Here is a 17,125-nt window from a genome sequence, read left to right on the forward strand (position 1 = left end):
TGTAACCCCACTGCATTTCTCCCCCCACCCCTTAATCTGGAATGTCGGACCGGGAACATCATACCTTAAAAATAGGAAGCAGCCCCTACTTTGTGCTCCGTGCTGGTGATGCCTGAGCTGGAGCATCATGCTGGAGTTCGGGTACCAGATTTCAAGGAAAGTGCGGTCCTCTGGGAAGACTGGAGGCAAGCAACAGAAATGACTGGTAATCTAGCAAAGTGGCCTGTCAAAAGTGGGACAGGTTTTGAATATATAAGTTCGCAAGGGAAGAAAGAAACTGTCAGTGTCCGCTGGAGAAGGACAGGCTCCTATTTGTCCTTTCTTAAACTGCCCTTGTAGAAACATCAAGCTTTCTAAGATAAACCATTAGGAACAAAAATTCTGAGCTAGCTACATCCTGGAGAGACACAAATTTCCATCACCAGAGGCTTTTACAAGTGTGATTGTGTTTTAAACACAATTCAGAATGGTCAGGAGCAATTACATAGCCAGCTGCAACTGTTCAGCTGGGAAGTGGCAATGAACTTCATAGCTTGGTAGTTCTGTATGCCTGGGAACACCCGGAAAAAGCAGCCTCACAGAGACGGGGTTCACTGGAAATCTGTAGGTTTGGCAAGTATTTCTGGCTCTTGGCTTGAAGTTAGTGGGGCTCCTAGTTTTATTTAGGATGACAAAGTAACAATCGCATCAACCCATACAGAAAATTTCTGTGGGTTCACGTTCACCCCCTGAGGAGCTGAACTTTGAAAATGATCTCTTGACCTAAACCGTCTCGGTGACCCTTAATTATGCAATGATACCAACAGAAAGATCATTCTCCTATTTCCATGGCAACAGTACCAGCGAACAGCAAAGCTACCAAGGTCAGGCATATAAACTGAGAAAGAAAAGTAATTTTCTCTGTAATGGTTCATATGAGCTTTAACTGCAGTAGTGGCAAATAAATAGCCGTATACTTGCTTGATTGCCTGTCTCAGATGTACATAAGGGGAAAAAAAGATTTGCTGGAGTACAACTACAGTCATGCTGCCTTGCTGTCTGGTTTCGAAAAACTACTAGTGGCTGCAGCTTCGGAGGATAACACAAACTGCAGAAAAGCATTCAGCTACGCAATGCTGTGATGTGAGGAACTTGGTTTCTTATTAAGCTGGCATTAAAGAAGCCAGGCAACATAAGGCTTTTATTGTGTTTATCAAAGTTAATGTCATAGCTGATGCTGTATGACTTCATAAAAGCCCAGACAAAAAATTTCCAAAGAAATATTTTCTAATTTGTCAAAATCAAAATGTTTTACTAACTGGTTTGATTCCAGCCTTCTCCCAAGGACGTGCTTGTAAACGGAAAATACAGAAAAATCTGTTTACTTCTCTAGCCTTTCTTACAGCACCCAGGGGCTCTGTCGTGCCAGGCTCTGGTCCCCTCCTCTTTTCTCCCTCACCCCTCTGCAGTACCTGGGAGGTCTCCAGGGGCAGGAGGTTTGCAGGCTGCAGGCCAGCTGTCTCCTGGGCTGTGGGCTGGCTGCAGAGATCGATGGCTGCTGGGGAGCTGCCCCAGTGCCAGTGCTGGTCTCTGAGGCTCTGCTGCCTTTTTGGAACCATCTCAAGCCCTGTGCTTTTGTAAGATGCTGCAGTCTTGGGTACAGTTGCAGTTCCATATGCATCATGAAAATGAAAATAGACTCTGTGGTCATTTCTGTTCTTTTTAATTTCTGAGCTGAGGGTTTGCTGATTCTCTTGTTCTGTACAGCGGGCTCAGACAATAGCTCATGACAAGCTCCTTCATGTGGCTCCATCCATATTTATGCCTGCCTTACTGCTGCTTACTTTTTTGGAGAAGTTACCTGAATCATTACTATCTCTACTCACATGAGAACACCCAAGGCTTCTTTGTTCTGTCACTGTATTCAGTTATTCCCTAGTTTTTTAATATCATTATTAAAATAAGGCAACTAACTTGGGAGGGTGGCTGGAGAAGCTACATGAGACTCACTGGGGATAGTAAGCACAGTAGAGTTAAAGAACATGGCACTTCATGGCATGAGTACATCACCGCTCTTCAAAAATCTTACCGTTCCTGACATGCTCATGCTTTCAATTATCATCTGCCTTAACTGCCTTCTTCCTCATTTCCCATATTGTTCCCAAAGAAAAACACTTTTTTTTCCCCATTTTGTTCACTACAGTATATGTTTCTACCTCACATCTTTTTCAATTGAAAAGAATTGGGCATAGTTTCCAATTTCTATTTCCAAAACATCTGTAACATATCTATAGTTAATGGCATTTTATTACTTACCTGAAGATAGTATCTAAAAGCTTAAAAGGACTTTTAATTCTAAAATAGGACCTTTTCATTATTTTAATTACCCATATTTTTCATTTATTTAATTTTATTTTGAGAGAGCATTGTCAGGAAAATATGTAAATCACACTTAGCTAAGAGCTGTGTCAGGGTGAGTAGTGATTTACAAGGTTGCCTAGAGCTGTGCTTAAGGTGCATGTTTAAATAAGCATTTACTTTCTGCAATGCCATAGCTGTAATATTTGTCTTATTATTCTGCATAAAGCTGACACATAGTTCCAGGATTATAAATTGGACCAAGAATGTAAATGCAGCAGTTCAAGCAAACTCTTGAAGTTATTGCTGTTCTCAGTGAGTTGTACCGTTTCATGATGAATGACCAGCATTTAATGGTTACTCTGGTACCAGGCATAAAGCTATGACTCATGGTACTGTACTGGTAATACCAGTATTTTCATGGCTTAAAATCCAATACCAAACAATAGAAACCTAAAATACATTAGGACATTTTTAAAACAAAAGAATGTGAAGTTCAAAGCTCTTTTTTGTGGTAGATTTTCAAAAGCTGAAACTTTCCGTTGCTATCATTCTAAAGTGAGAAGGACATGCTATTCTTTAGAGAACTTTGGAGGGAGGATGCAGGGTGACACCGCACCTGCATTGTGCCCATATGGCACAATATTCTATCGCTAACAATATCTTTGACCCAACTCCTGTGTATGCTGGCACTTTGTATACCACAAAAGACATTGGGGCCAGCAGCGAGTTCTGTTCTCATTAGATGCCCTATAAATCCCGATTTGACTGCAGGAGGCCCCACCTCCATGTAGTGCACCTCCAGCTCCTGCAGAGAACAGCTTTTACCTGCAGTGACTGCTCTCAGGGACTGACAGGGACTGACAGGGACCGACAGGGTGGAATCAAGAAATAGATCAATAAGCACAACATTGGTTTCCAGACACTGAAGACGAGAAACAGCTGCAGGGTGGCTTGGTATGGTCCCTCCTCTCACACCCGTCCCTTCCATTACTGATTCTGCTGTGCTCAGAGCAAGGTTTCATCATAGGGATTTAATAACCAAGTTTTAATAAATCTCATTCTATCCTGACATTCAGATATGAAAACAAACATGCCTAAGCATCTCTAATGAAAAGTATTATCTCTTTATACTCAGAAAATTCAGCACCTCTTAAATATCATGTTTTTCTAGTATATTTTGTACCTATATGCTGTGTCTTACTGGCCTTCCTATCACAATACAGAAACAGGCACGTATCAGAGCTGCTCGTTCCTTCAGAGCCCATAATCAACAGGCCCTGATCACCCTGAAGCAGTAAATTGTATTTAAGGAGAAATGACAGGTGGAAAACAATTCCCACAGAGGATGATTTTGGCTCAGGAGGAGACAACCAAGCAAAAAATAAGCTGTGGAAGGCTCACAATGTCATCCTGTCCAGCTCAGTCATGAGACAGGATCAGTTGTCGCTCCTGGCATCAGAATTAGCCTCGACAGACATTTGTGCAACCACTTCTGAAAGCTGTTCAAAGGCAGAAGCTCAGCAGCTCTCAAGGTGATCGGCTCCATCACTTCGCAACTCCCCTCCCACTATTGGCAGCTGAAAGATATTTTTCCATCCGTTTAAGCCTGTTGCCATTTGTCGCTTTTTCTGTGGTTTAGCAGAGAAGCCTCCTCTCTGTAGCTGTGTTTTACGTATTTTTAAGCTTCTATTACTCCTCCCAAAATGGGCCTGAAATGCACCTGAACAACCACAGCATGGCCTGAGCCTTTCTGCAGCGCTGTGACTCTTAGCGTCTGTGGTAAAGAGAGCACTACCATTACTGTCATTATGGTTTCTAACAGATTAGCACTTCCTCATTAATACTCTCACTGGCAACATTCAAACCCATGTATTTTTAGTCTGCAACGCTAAGTCTAATAAGGAGATACCCAAACTGCATTTGTATTTGTCATATTCAATGAGCCAAAAATTTAATTAGGCTGAAGACATTATCATTGGCAGTAGCGCTTCAGCTCACTAATTGTCATTGTTTAATACTTTGATTTTAATTATTTCCTTTATTGCCAGTCAAGGCTCCTCCTTCCAAGATTTTCCATGAGGTACATCACTCATGCTGTTTGAAGCCATGTTCAACGAACATGATTCCTTACACGCCATTAGAAATTGTCAGGAAAAGGAATTGCTGAAAGGAGATCTGGCCTGCCTTACTGCTCCTTCTAACCGATGGCTTTCCTTCAGCAAATGGGAAAGGCTTGTTCAACAGAGCACACAAAGCAGGGGCTCCGTTTCTGGGGGGGGTTGCACTGCAGCATCTGCCACCCAAAAGGCACAGAAATGGTTTTCTGGTGCTACGGATTGTGAAGCCCTGTAGAATTTTGGAAAAGTTTGCAGATTGTAACTTGCTCTTCACCCCTCCTGGAGGGGGGAGAAAACGGAATTCCCTAATGGTATGGCAAAAGGGCAGAATTTAGTTGTGGAGGGAGATTATGGCATCTCCTCTGGCAGGAGAGCTCTCACGAGAGCTTCAAGCAAGTGCCGTGATTGACAAGTACATTCTGTGAAAATGAACAGCTGCAAATAATCCTTAGAAAGAGAAGTCTTTGGACACCAGATGAAACGGGACTGGAATCACAAGAGCAAAACGCAATACGCTCTCTTGCAGAATAATGCCTGATGTTAAACGTACCAAAGCTATCAGCACTAACTCATAAGATCAGTACCCGAGACAAAAGATGACTGGGCTGAAAGGCAGGCGGTGTGTTTGTAAACAGTAAAATACTGATGCAGAGTCATGGCATGGAATGGATCATTGATTAAATGGATGAGCAATTTGCCATGGTGCATTCCGTGTGCTGCAGGGCTATAATGGATGGCTTTGCAAAGTGCTTTGGAATGGTCAATTACACGGTTAAACCATACAGATGTCTGCAGCAGCATGAGCTGCTGGAGGACAACCCTCTTGTATTTATATCTGTCAAAGGGAAAATCTTTCTGTACAGCTTGCTTTTTTTTTTTTTTTTTTAACCACCAAAGGAATGGTTTTGCATTAAACCTACATACTCTGTTTTCAGTTTCATGCAAAGTGGTTTATGCTATATTAGAAAATGTGGAACAGACTAACACAACAGCTTACGTGACTTGCTTGCCCTGCTGAGCTTTCCTTGAAGCCCTGTTTTGCTTTCATGCACTGCCACTACTGCCATTTGTTCCAATTCTGTCACTAATTTAACTAAACAGAAAATATGTTTTCCCTTCACTCAATAGAAAACTAAGAGGCTGTTTTATTATTTTACTGAGTGAAGATCAAGCTTTGAGGGATGAAAGAAATGAGTAAAATGGAAGAAAGAATGGGCTAAAAAGCTAAGAAATATTTCTGATTTTGTTGTAATTACTTTCTCCGTGGATGATTATGATGGCTGTCATTTCTGGTTCACCAGCTTCTGAAGCGTACAATCTATAAAAATGATAGAGAATTTTCCAACTCATTGGACCATTTCAGAGGAAGCAGTGAGAAAGTATTCAATAAGAGTTGGAATTGGCAATGTATTCAAGAGAAATTAATGTCTCTTCTGGACAATATAATGCAATGCAGTGAACTAGCTGGGAAAGCACTGTGGTATGGCTAAGCATGATATCTTCGTTTCTAGGCTAAAACTACTATTCCTGCAACAGAGACATGCTTTGCATTTCTTCCTGTATTACGATTAATATTAGTCTTTGTGCAAAACTAAGATCTTTGAAAACTGTATTCTACTTTAAACTTTTGTAATCCAAGTGCCAGGTAGCTCATGTAATCAAATGACTACCTGTAACAGGCTTAATCAAGGAAGAGTTCTCCCCATGGGTAATGAAAAGTGCACATTTCTAAAGCACTGTCACATTAGAGATCTTTTCTCACTGTAAACAGAGAACTAACTTCCCAAGTAAACACAGCAGTAAGACTTCGAAGGGGGAGAGCAGCAAGAAAAAAACTATTTAGGTTCTAATAAGAGTTAGTGAATGCACCAAGTAGAATGAAAACTTTACATGCAGATGTAAGTTAGAAAAAGAGTTCAAATGGTCCGTAACTTAGAAATTTAATCATGTGCCTTTTCAAGCACGTGAGCAGTTCCATTAAACTGATAGGCTTTAATTGCATTAAGCTTAGAGAGACTACTCATACGCTTAAACTTGAATGTATGTTTAATTATTTCCCCAAAAAAAGAATGGATAATGCAAAAAAATGCTGTATATGTGCATTTAAATGTTATAAGGTATTTGACTCACCATTCTTTATAAACAGAAACATTCAAATTAGTTTTTTGTGGAAAATCTGTTCCCTGGATGCAAAACATTCTCAGAAAGCAGCATCGGAATTATGACACAAAATTAAGCAGCTAACCATCTAATAAAAGGTTCAAATATAATCAGTCACAACTATGTGAAACAGCTCATACTCTGTACCTGTTCAATATGCTTCAAGAAACTATACAAAAAGCATGTTCTTAAGTAAATTCAAGTAATAAATAGAAGCTGGTAACATTTCTTCACTCCTCTTGCACAATTTAAGTTTCAGATGCAAAAAAAGTGACTTCTTTTCACACACATACAAAAATTCCTGCAACCACTTACTGTTCACACTGTCACAGGAGTCTATTATGGATTAATTAAGCATCTCTGATCATATACTGATTATATTAATTTTGCTTTAAATTGCTGGGTATTTTGCATTTTATCATATTAACTTGTTCTTTTATGCTGCTTCTTCAGTTCATCCTATATTTTATTTTGGGGGTGCTACTGTTATTTCATTTTAACAAACAGACAGACATGTCCAGATCAGTGTCTCTGAAACTAGAATAAAATGTTCAGCAAGTGCTGTCTGATATCTCCACTGTGACAAGCAACAACTGAACCTGAAGAGGTCAATCAGCCAATAATGTACTGCACTTTATTCTGGGCAAAATGTGAATGAGGAAGATGAATAATAAATTAATTGTATGATTAAAAAGGGAGGTTTGGTTCACTACTTCCTTTTCTGTTTTGGCTTTTAAACATGAAGTTCGACGGATGCTGCCTTCAGAGTGGAGCACTGGCTCACCCTGATGCATATTCTATAGTCACATTTGAGAGGACCTGTTGCCATATGGAAAATCAGGAAAAATTACTCTAGATAATTACATCAGTTTATTGCTGTCTGTTGCCAAGAGAAACAAGCCTTGTTGGTAATATCCAGTTGTGTTGCCAAGTAACTTAATCTTTAGGGAGACTAAATATGCTCCAGTACCAGCACTTCTCAAACAGTAAATATCCTTTTTAACTGATACCATCATGGCTCATCACTGCATCTTTGTTCGGACAATTTCCTAAGGTAATCTCTGCTCAGTTACGGGTTGATGGCCTCAGAGGTGTGTTGTCACACCTGGCTCAAGATGCGCACAGACGGTATCCGAGTACAAACTGGGCAGTCTAGGCTTCCCTCAGCTCCTGGGGAAAACACAGAACTTCTAAGGCAGGTGAGATGAACACTTTAACAGGCGAGATCAACTGCATGGCAGAAGGAGCTGTTTCTCCGTGGATGGGGAGTCCAGGTGGAGGTGTTTTCAGCTTTACCAAGCTGTAGAGCTAGGGGAGACGAATCCAGGGCAGGTGCCCTCCCCTCCAGGCTCCAGCAGAAATGGAAACCAGTCCCTGCCAGCATGATTAAGCTTTTCTTTTGGCAAGAGGCGAGCCTGCTGACGAGCCTGTTCTGTAGAACCTGTAGGCTGGGATTTTCAGCCTGCAACAGCTGTTCATACTGGAACTCAACAACGTCTGCAAGTGCGAGGCTCTTTGTCAGGTGCTTAAAGGCAGACATAAATACTGGCCTGAGTGACCAAGGGGAGGCAGGCTGGCACTGGCATCTCCCTCGTGCTTCTGCCACAGGCACTTCTGTCATTCTTCAGACAGTTTTGCCATGCCTCTTGGTTCATTATCGCTCATAAACTTCGAAACCCTGCTGCTTAAGTGCTATGATCCAAATTGTTGTAGACAGCAACTTACTGCTTCTCATTGTGCTTTCCACTTAGATTTCATTCCAGCTTGAAAAGACAGCACTGAAATCCCTCTTTTTTCCCTCTCAAGTTTATTGGATTGAGCAGGCTTTCCCTCCACAGCTCCTTGCACAGCACTTCCCATTTTCTGTCTTTGGCTTTCTGAAACCATGAACACAGCCCTAAAAAAACTACTTCTGCCTTATGTACCACTTAATGGCAGCAAACAAGTGCAGCATGGTGACAAAGTCCTTTCTTGTCTCACCAAAATCACATTGTGCCATTTTAATTCAGCTGTGTTTCTAAGAAGCGCGTGATAAATTCCTTCTAACATATTACAGCTTCCCCATTGCTAATATCAAATGAACTGCACTATTCAGATGGATGCCCGACAGGCTCTTTATCGACTGCTCGTATTGCACAAAGCATTTTGCAGTCTTCAGTGATTCCTCCCTAAGCCAACTGAACTTGTTGATTAAAAACCTACCTTGTAGTCCTTGCTGACAGTGACTTGACAAACTACAGAGGTTATTGCGTTTTTCTGATTTCTCCGTGCTCTCCGTCACGGATTCCTTTCGCTGTGCGTATCCACTCTTACATGTTAACAACCTCTAATCAACATCTAGGATCCTTCAGCGGTTGGGGGCATGGTTTTTTTCCACTATGAAAAACATTTTCCATGCAGCTGTCAGAACAGAACTCTCTTTTCTTTTGTTTTCTTCTTATTTGGAAAACAGTACCATGGACAGAATGATTTCATACTAGACATAAAACCTTCTCACTTGCATAAGGAATACTGATGACAAGAAAATGAAATCCAGTGGTACAAAGGCCTTATATTTCCTCTTTTTTCCAACAGACCAGTTACTTTCTCCATGACGTCCTCTGTATGTGAAACTCTAATTCATCGTGCTCACTGTTCAACCAGGGCCTAAATACCCTCCCAAGATCTGATTTGGACAGCTAGTTAGGCCCTTCTCATTTCAAGTTTCTTCTGAGGACCCATTTCTGTACTAATATCTACAGAAAAAGAGGTATTCTGTATGTTCTGTTTACCTTCAATTTTATTTTATTGAATTAATTTAGTTCTATGAGGAAAGCTGTTCTATCAGAGCATATTTCTGCATAACCAATAATTTAACAATTGAATGCTTCCAGATATATCTTCCCATTGATTATAATTTTTCTCCAGCACCATCATTTTTATTAGGTCAAATCCTAAAACTTTATTTTTAAAACTACTTGGCACAATGAGCATCTCTTAGCCAGAGTGTCTGGAGAAGTCACATTTTTAGTACAGATCTCCACCATTCCAAATCTACAGCTGATAATATTTGAACTAAGAACATACACTCCTGATTAAATGGATTTCATCTTATTCCTAGACAAACCAGTCATAAACTGTTTTACTTACGCAAACACACATAATTTTCTTTCAAAAAATAAGTGTGCAGGGTGCAGTATGTATTGAATCAATTCTTTATAATGCAAGTAAGGAACTACCTAAGTGCATAGAGCATTCTCTGTGGCTCCTCTTCTACTGATGGAGGTTGTTCCTTTGTCCTCCTAGTTCTGACAGTGTATACAGATTGGCATTGACAATATACAGTTACTTGCTTCCTAAGGTTCTGTATTTCCTTTGTATTTCTGAAGGTTGCAGGGGCTCAGCCAAACCTGAAACAGTCATTTTAATTCCCAGTCTTTTCATTTCACTACAATGTAATTCTTATAGATTTTTGTGTAACTTATTTACTGTTTTTCTTTTCCTTTTGGGTAAGTATACAATAACTAAACTAACTTCAGTTTTTTGACTGTCACCTGTATTTAAAAATTAATGGCATTTTTAAAATTACATAAGTAAGCCAAGCATAAAAATTATCCTTTATGATACCATTTCAGAGCAGTGGCACCAAATCCTTACCATACGACAGCCTGTGACTCAGAGACATTAAACACAAATCATCAACACATTTTTCTTTGACCTAGGTTGCATATTCCTTGAGTTATATACAGTGTCCTTTTTATACTTGGACTACAGCATCTTTAGGAGATACAAAATGCAAAATGGAATATTCAGCACCTTACTTTAAACTCATTAAATTATCTTCTTAGCTACCCATATGTACTACAGCTTTTAGAAATCAGAATTTGTCCTTGTCTATTCAGATGCAGCAATGTTTCTACCTTACATTTCCCCTCTAGCCATGCTAGCACTACATTTTAAAGATGATACACTCTAAGAAAAGGTCACCATCCCAAGAGGCTCCAGGCACCTTGATATAAAAACCTGCTTGAATTTAAGTACATGTTTAAATCCAGCATAGGTTTGTGTGCTTTGCAGTATCAAGAGAGTCTTAAAGATAAACATATGCCTAAATATATGTGAACTGGAGCTAGAAACAAGGTGTATCCTTTGAAGTTTCAATACCCCAGTACAGATGAATGATGCTCTGTGAGATTTCTCTTCGAATATTGCAGGAAGAGGAAACACACCATTAATAAAAGGGAAAATCATGAATCGGCAAATGCTGGAGACTACAGTAATCCAGAAAACACCTTAGCTCATGCTGAACCATAGGCTTCATCCTGCACATATGGCTTTCATAAAATCCAGGTTACCTGGGTGCATTCAGAAGATTGATACACCACCTTTATTTGCTTTTTACTAAAGAGGAATGATATCAGTGTTCTGGGAGGAGTCCACGATATGCGTCTGCATGATATAACATTGCTAGCATGAGATTATTAACTTGTTATAATGTAATTTGAATGAGAAAAACTTACTTCAAGGCATTGGCATCTCCGTGGACCTTGTAGTTATCTGCACTGATTCTTGAGATAACTCTTGTGACAGCAATGAGAATACCAATATTGACCTGAAGAAAAAGAAGGAACAAGACTTGGTCAGGAAAGTCAAGTGCTGACTGTGTCAGAGGGCCAAACTGCCCTACAAGTGTATTCTACAAAGACAACAGAAAATATGAACATTGCATGTATTTGGCAAAAGAGGTTTCCAGTTTTGGACTGGTATAGTTTGACCTTTGTCAGTGGATGTCTCTCCCACAGTGTGTAGTTCTTGCTTGTGCTTACTTTCCTTCAGGAACAGTCCCTGCCTGTTCAGGATAAGGCTGGACTGATACATTGCTTCACAGCTGAAGAAGCGCTCAGTGTCTCTACTGCACAATAAATACCCTTATAACACACGACCAGCCGACAAATTAGACAAGAGCTTCAGTAAACAGGGGCATGTGTCTGCATGCTCTTTGGTTTTGTGCTTGCATGTGCACAGACTTCAGAAGGCACCTTTCCTGCGTAGACTTCACTATGTAATTCCTGTTTCTTACAAAAGTCAGCTTGAAGTATAAGCACAAGATTATTTTTAAGGATCAATGAAGAAAATACGTTAAGCCTGAACTCTGCTTTTCAGAAGTCCTGCTCTTTTTGATGTCAGCAGAAACATCAATAAAAGGAAAAGAACCCCCACCAGCAAAGTAGGAAATCTTGAAAAGACTAACACTGAAAATGTCTAACATAGGAGAGTTTGCTCTGGAGTCACAGGTGAAGAATAAAAGGAAATCTTTATCACTTAAAGGAAATGTGGCAAAGACTGTCTTGCTGTGCAAAGATCTTGGGTTTAAGGAAAAAATAAAAACAAAGGAGAGAATGTGAAGGTGAAAGACATATTCCCAACTTCCTCTCCGAAGTTACACACCAGCTACAAAGCTGATACTTAGCATCAAGGTAAGAGCATGGGTAGAACAAAACTATCCTAAACTACAGAACAAAAAGAAAGACACTTCAAAGTAGTGCTGTTGCTCAGTTAAAACTCAATAATAATAGTCTATTCCGACATATTTTAATTCTGAGAATGAGTCAACTAACAAATGTTTGTGTTTGATGCTCATGATTTCCTTTGGTATTTTTCAAATCTTCTGACCACTCCCTTAATACCAGATTTCTAAGGGCAGATCATCAGCTGGTATAAAGGAGCAGCATAGTTGTGACAGTTGATTTCTGCTGCGGCTTTTTAGCCTGTCCAAAGAATACCCTGTGGAACTGACAGCTTTTCAATTACAAGTGTACTTGTTCAGTCAGCTTTATGGAGATGAACAAGAGGTGAAATTCAGTGGTCTTGGGTTCACTTTCCCTATTCCCAGCAAATCTTATTTTGTAAATTTCTTTTATAAATTCTTTGAGGTGGTAGTGAACATTTTTGAGAAACCCATTTATATGCTAAATATGCACGCTGACTGAAGCACCAGATGATGAACATGAACGTTACATTTCCTCTTTTTCTCTCTTCTTCTCCTTCAAACTCTCCAGTTTTCTGCTGCATGTCCACCAAATGATCATCATCATTACTCCTGCTTTTCATGGGAATCACAAAGAAAATGCCTTTCTATACCCTTAACTTCTTTCCTGACACATTATCTTTCAGCAGCCTTTTTTAGTTTTTTATCCAAAGTATCAGTCATCCCTTTTGACACTTCCTTGTAGATGTCTCAGTGATGGTTCCAAGTTCATTCTGGCACAGTTGCTCCATGATCCCTTTTCCTGATGCCTGCAGGCAACAGCACGCTCCTGCCAGCCTCGCGAGCCCTTAACTGTAATGCTTTCTTCCATTCCTAATGCTTTTTGGACACTCCTAGATTTTTCTTTCTGCATAGCATTTTTAAAAATACACAGATTGTGCCTAAATAATCTATATTATAACAGTAACCCCCCAAAAATCCAATGAAGTAAAAAAAGGGGAAACCTCCTTCTTCAAATTTTGAATTTCCTACATCTTACAGAAGTCAACAGAAGTTATGAATTATAAGCGCCAACAAAGAATTGCTCAGAATCTTGCTGCCTCTCTTTCAAACTGGACATGAACCCTAAGATCTGGCCATGAAAACAGCACAAGCAAGATATTCTCCAAGGAGACAAATCGGATGGTTTTCCAAAGCACAAACTGTTCTCTGTTTGCAGCTGAATTTTAACTTCTTTATATAAAATAAAATGGAAATTAATTTCCTAGGTATTTTGGATGGTCTAAAGAGGAAATCTAAAAAGGCCTTGAGCTTCTCCTCTTGTGCAGTCAGTGCGACTGTACCCTTTCCAGGGTGCATTATTAGTATGGTTGAAAGATGAGAAGGAAACGTTGTGATCTCACTGCTGATAAAAAACAAGGTACTTGTAAAATTAGCAATGAATCATCACACTCAAGTCCTGAAGTTCTATATTTAAATTTCCTGAACCACTTGAAAATTTTTGCGTAGTTATTTTGAGAAATTAATCTTATCCAGCCTAAATAAACAGATTAGCTACAAATGTCTTCCTTTGTTAATGTTTCAGTAAGTAAAGCATAGAGGTATTTCTCCTGCCCCTATAATGGGAAACCAAAATACAGCCACTGAATTGTTCCTCCAATGATTTTTTTGGCATCTGATGTAAGTACGTGGCCAGTGATTTCAATAAGGGAATGCTTAGTTGATCAAACACTCATTATGCTTTTACCTATATCAGAATGTTCAAACTAGGAAAATGAACATTTAGATAAGGGCACTCACTGTACATAGTTCCTATTTCTTACTTTTCTGAAAGGCCACATTACCTGACAGTTGCAGTTATTTTGCCTTAAAGTTGCACAGTGACAGAATATTTTTGCTTGCAGGTACTGGCCACAATCTGATTTAAAAAAATAAAATAGCTAATAACATTAGAGCTTGTTTCTTAACTCACAGGACTCCTTTCAAGGCAGCTTGTCCAACCCCAGGCACTTGCAAGTTTCTGTGAAATCAGCAGGACCTGCCAGTTCCCATTACTGTAGGCTTGATCCAAAGCCCACCAGAGCCCCTGGAAAGATCCCAATGATGTCAGGGAGCTCTGGCTCACTCTAGTGACAGCTTCATCTGACTAAAAATTGTCAGATCAGGAAGACAGTTAAACGAGTAAAAAGGACCTCTTTGAAAATCTCATCAAAATTTTCTCAAACCAGCTACAGTGAGACAAATTCTTTCCCTCTTTTTTTTTGGTTTTTTTTTTTCAGGGATTTCACCTAGATTTCCTCCAAGTCTCATGAGATTTTTTTTCTTCAGTACAGTGGAGGAATCCCATGTTTAAAACCCTCTGATGTGGTGTGTTGCATCCTAGCCAAGAAAAGGCTTGGCAGCACAGAGGAACTTAAAAAAAAAAAAAAAAAAAAAAAAAAAAGGATAAAACATATTGCCTTAATTAAATCCATTGACCAGCTTTCCTCTAAAACCACAAACTATTTTAGGCTCCACTTCAGTTTTGGCCAGTGGTACAGGGAGTTATAACTGTCTGTCTCTTGCAATCTGAGGTTTAATATACTCTCTCATGGTGCCCGTTCGTTTGATCCTTACCACAACATCACTGGTAGCCCACCAACGCTGCAAGGTGCTGCAGTTGCAGCCCAGTGCTGGGGCACATCAGAAATCATTACTGGGTATTATGCCTTTCAAAACACAGCTAGTTCATTCAATTAGATCAATGTAAAAATTTGGGAGAATGATTTTGGATAGCCTAATTTCACTTGTCGCTATCCCAGAGCAACTACAGATGGAATAGACTAAACTGAGTTATTTTAGACTTCTGAGTCCATGACTTCATATTAATGCATGTAGTGTCACACCAGTCAGAGCTGAGTATCAGAGCAAAACTTTGAGGTTGGACAAGAAAATAAATACTAAATCTAAGGTATAACAGATCCTTGACTTCTGTTTCCTAATATTAATCATTGATTTTTAAATTTCTTACCATCTGTCCCCTTGTTCAAAAAAATGTTGCATGCTTTCCTATTGGTTAAGTAAGAAGGAATTTAATTTTAAAATAATGAAGGAATTCAATTTCAAAATAGTAAAAGTGCTCTCAACTGAGTGCTAATAAGAAAAAATGAGAAGCTTTAGTAGCTGTGCTCTTTTTTGGACAGTAGCTCTGTCCATTTGTTCTCTAATCCACCACAGCACTTACGGACTTGATTTCAGTGACTCCAAGGAATCCTGCTGTCTCAGGGCCTTTAAACGCTATGGGTCCAATTCTGTCACCTTTTCCCATGATGAATGATGTCTAATAAGGGACACGGACTGTCACTTTTCAATCATTGGGCCTACCTGCCGAGTAATATACTGTTCAACATACGGAAATTATCCTAATTCTGCACTGTTACACAAAAGTATGAATGAATACCATGAGGCAACAGAATTTACTAAATCATGTTTGAACAGCAGGTATAAAGGAGAGCATTTTTTTGGTATATTGAATATTCATAAGCAAGTACCAACTGAAGATATCTGTGCTTGGGACCCGACTTCCACAGACTCCCATCTGAAGTCACTGGTTACAAAGCTGATGTCCCCACAGCAGAGAACTGTTAGCAGTATGCTAATGAAAATCATTTAGCTCCATAAAAATGCTGTTTATCCAAAAGACTTATAAAGAATCACCAGGAAAACAGCTACTTACAGGGAAAACAATATAGAGGACTTCCCACGACAGCTCGCTATCTCCCCCTGCATTGGATTGTTTGCTGTCTGCAGCACACCCGTGTGTGTACACAGATGCTTTCTGCAGAATTTCCTTAATTCTGCCGTATCTATGAAAACTCACCAAGGCAGCAGATGGTTGATAACAAACAAAGCTTTCTGCCAGAAGTTTTAATGTCTTGTTCCAAAAATTCAGGTGTTTTGTCAAGGTTGGGTTGTTTTTTTTTCCTTTGATGGCATGACCCAGGCCAACTTTGGCTGCACTTAGTTTGGTTTTCAATAATTCAAATTAATTGCAACAATTTTTTGCAAAGGCTCCTTAAGAGGATGCAATAGAGGCTTGGGTGCTGTGGTTTTGGAGGGTGTTGGAGAGCAATCTTTAAACCTTAAGATGCAGGTAGAAGCCAAAAGACCTACACGAAGAAGCATCTATTTGCTTTATCACATCCCTTGACTCAAACCCCAAGGAAAGAGCACTTTGGGTAGAGGAATCCATATAGGACTGGGAGGTGCTGTGAATTACACCTCAGAAAAGTATGCATGAGTACGTCTTTCCCAGTCACACTCCCACCACATCATTCTGTTTTAAGGCTCCATGATGTCTATATTGCCTGTGAGGCTGTGGCAGGACAAAAGACGACTATGTCTGCCTAGTCTCTAGGGAGTGGGAGTTGAAAAGAGCAGTCCCCCTGATTTCTTCACAGCATAATCCTTCTTCTTGGCAGAGAGCAACTGTGCACAGAAGTAGGCAAAAAGTGCTTTTTGAGAAGTCTTTTCAGAGCTAAACACTAATTCATGCAACTAGTGGCTAATTTGTTATTTAAGGAGCACAGGCACACATGCACACACAAAATAGTGTTTAGCCTCATTATTTCCCTATAGGCACCAACACATTTTTCAGCTAGCACATTCAATGCCCAGAGAGAATAATCTGTCAGCTAGCTTGCTGCTGTTTTGCGCAGAGCTGGGTTTAGACTATTAACAAATTGCTCTATGTGGATCAACCTTGTGAGCTCACTCCTTTCTCTTTCTCAAAATATTTGTATCCACACAAGAACATAACTTGAGCTGCACAAATACTATATATCATAAGCGAGAGCCAGACAGTTAAACCCTTACTTTCACTGGCGAACAGCTACGCACGCAAATTGTTGAAAGCTGTGCTCACTCAGGTGAGTAAGCGTTTCGCTATCTGCCATGTTTCGATTAATACCATCTTTGGACAGCATCTGGGAAAGATTAGATTTTACTGGTCACATCTCATTTCCACCTTTGCTGCTGAACCATGGCCAGAAAGCAAGTGCTA

At 39.8% G+C, this 17,125-nt stretch overlaps 1 protein-coding gene across 3 annotated transcripts in view; it reads right to left on the reverse strand.

The window, feature by feature from the left end:
* Positions 1 to 17,125, reverse strand: part of ADGRD1 (adhesion G protein-coupled receptor D1) — a 161,040-nt gene that overhangs the window by 19,473 nt on the left and 124,442 nt on the right. For all 3 annotated transcript variants that reach the window (XM_056324881.1, XM_056324890.1, XM_056324874.1), the window contains one exon: positions 11,117 to 11,208. In XM_056324881.1, coding sequence (XP_056180856.1) covers positions 11,117 to 11,208 — 92 coding nt within the window. The remainder of the gene's footprint in view (positions 1 to 11,116; positions 11,209 to 17,125) is intronic.

Source organism: Falco biarmicus, chromosome 1, assembly GCF_023638135.1.
Source record: "Falco biarmicus isolate bFalBia1 chromosome 1, bFalBia1.pri, whole genome shotgun sequence".
Lineage (NCBI taxonomy): Eukaryota > Metazoa > Chordata > Aves > Falconiformes > Falconidae > Falco > Falco biarmicus.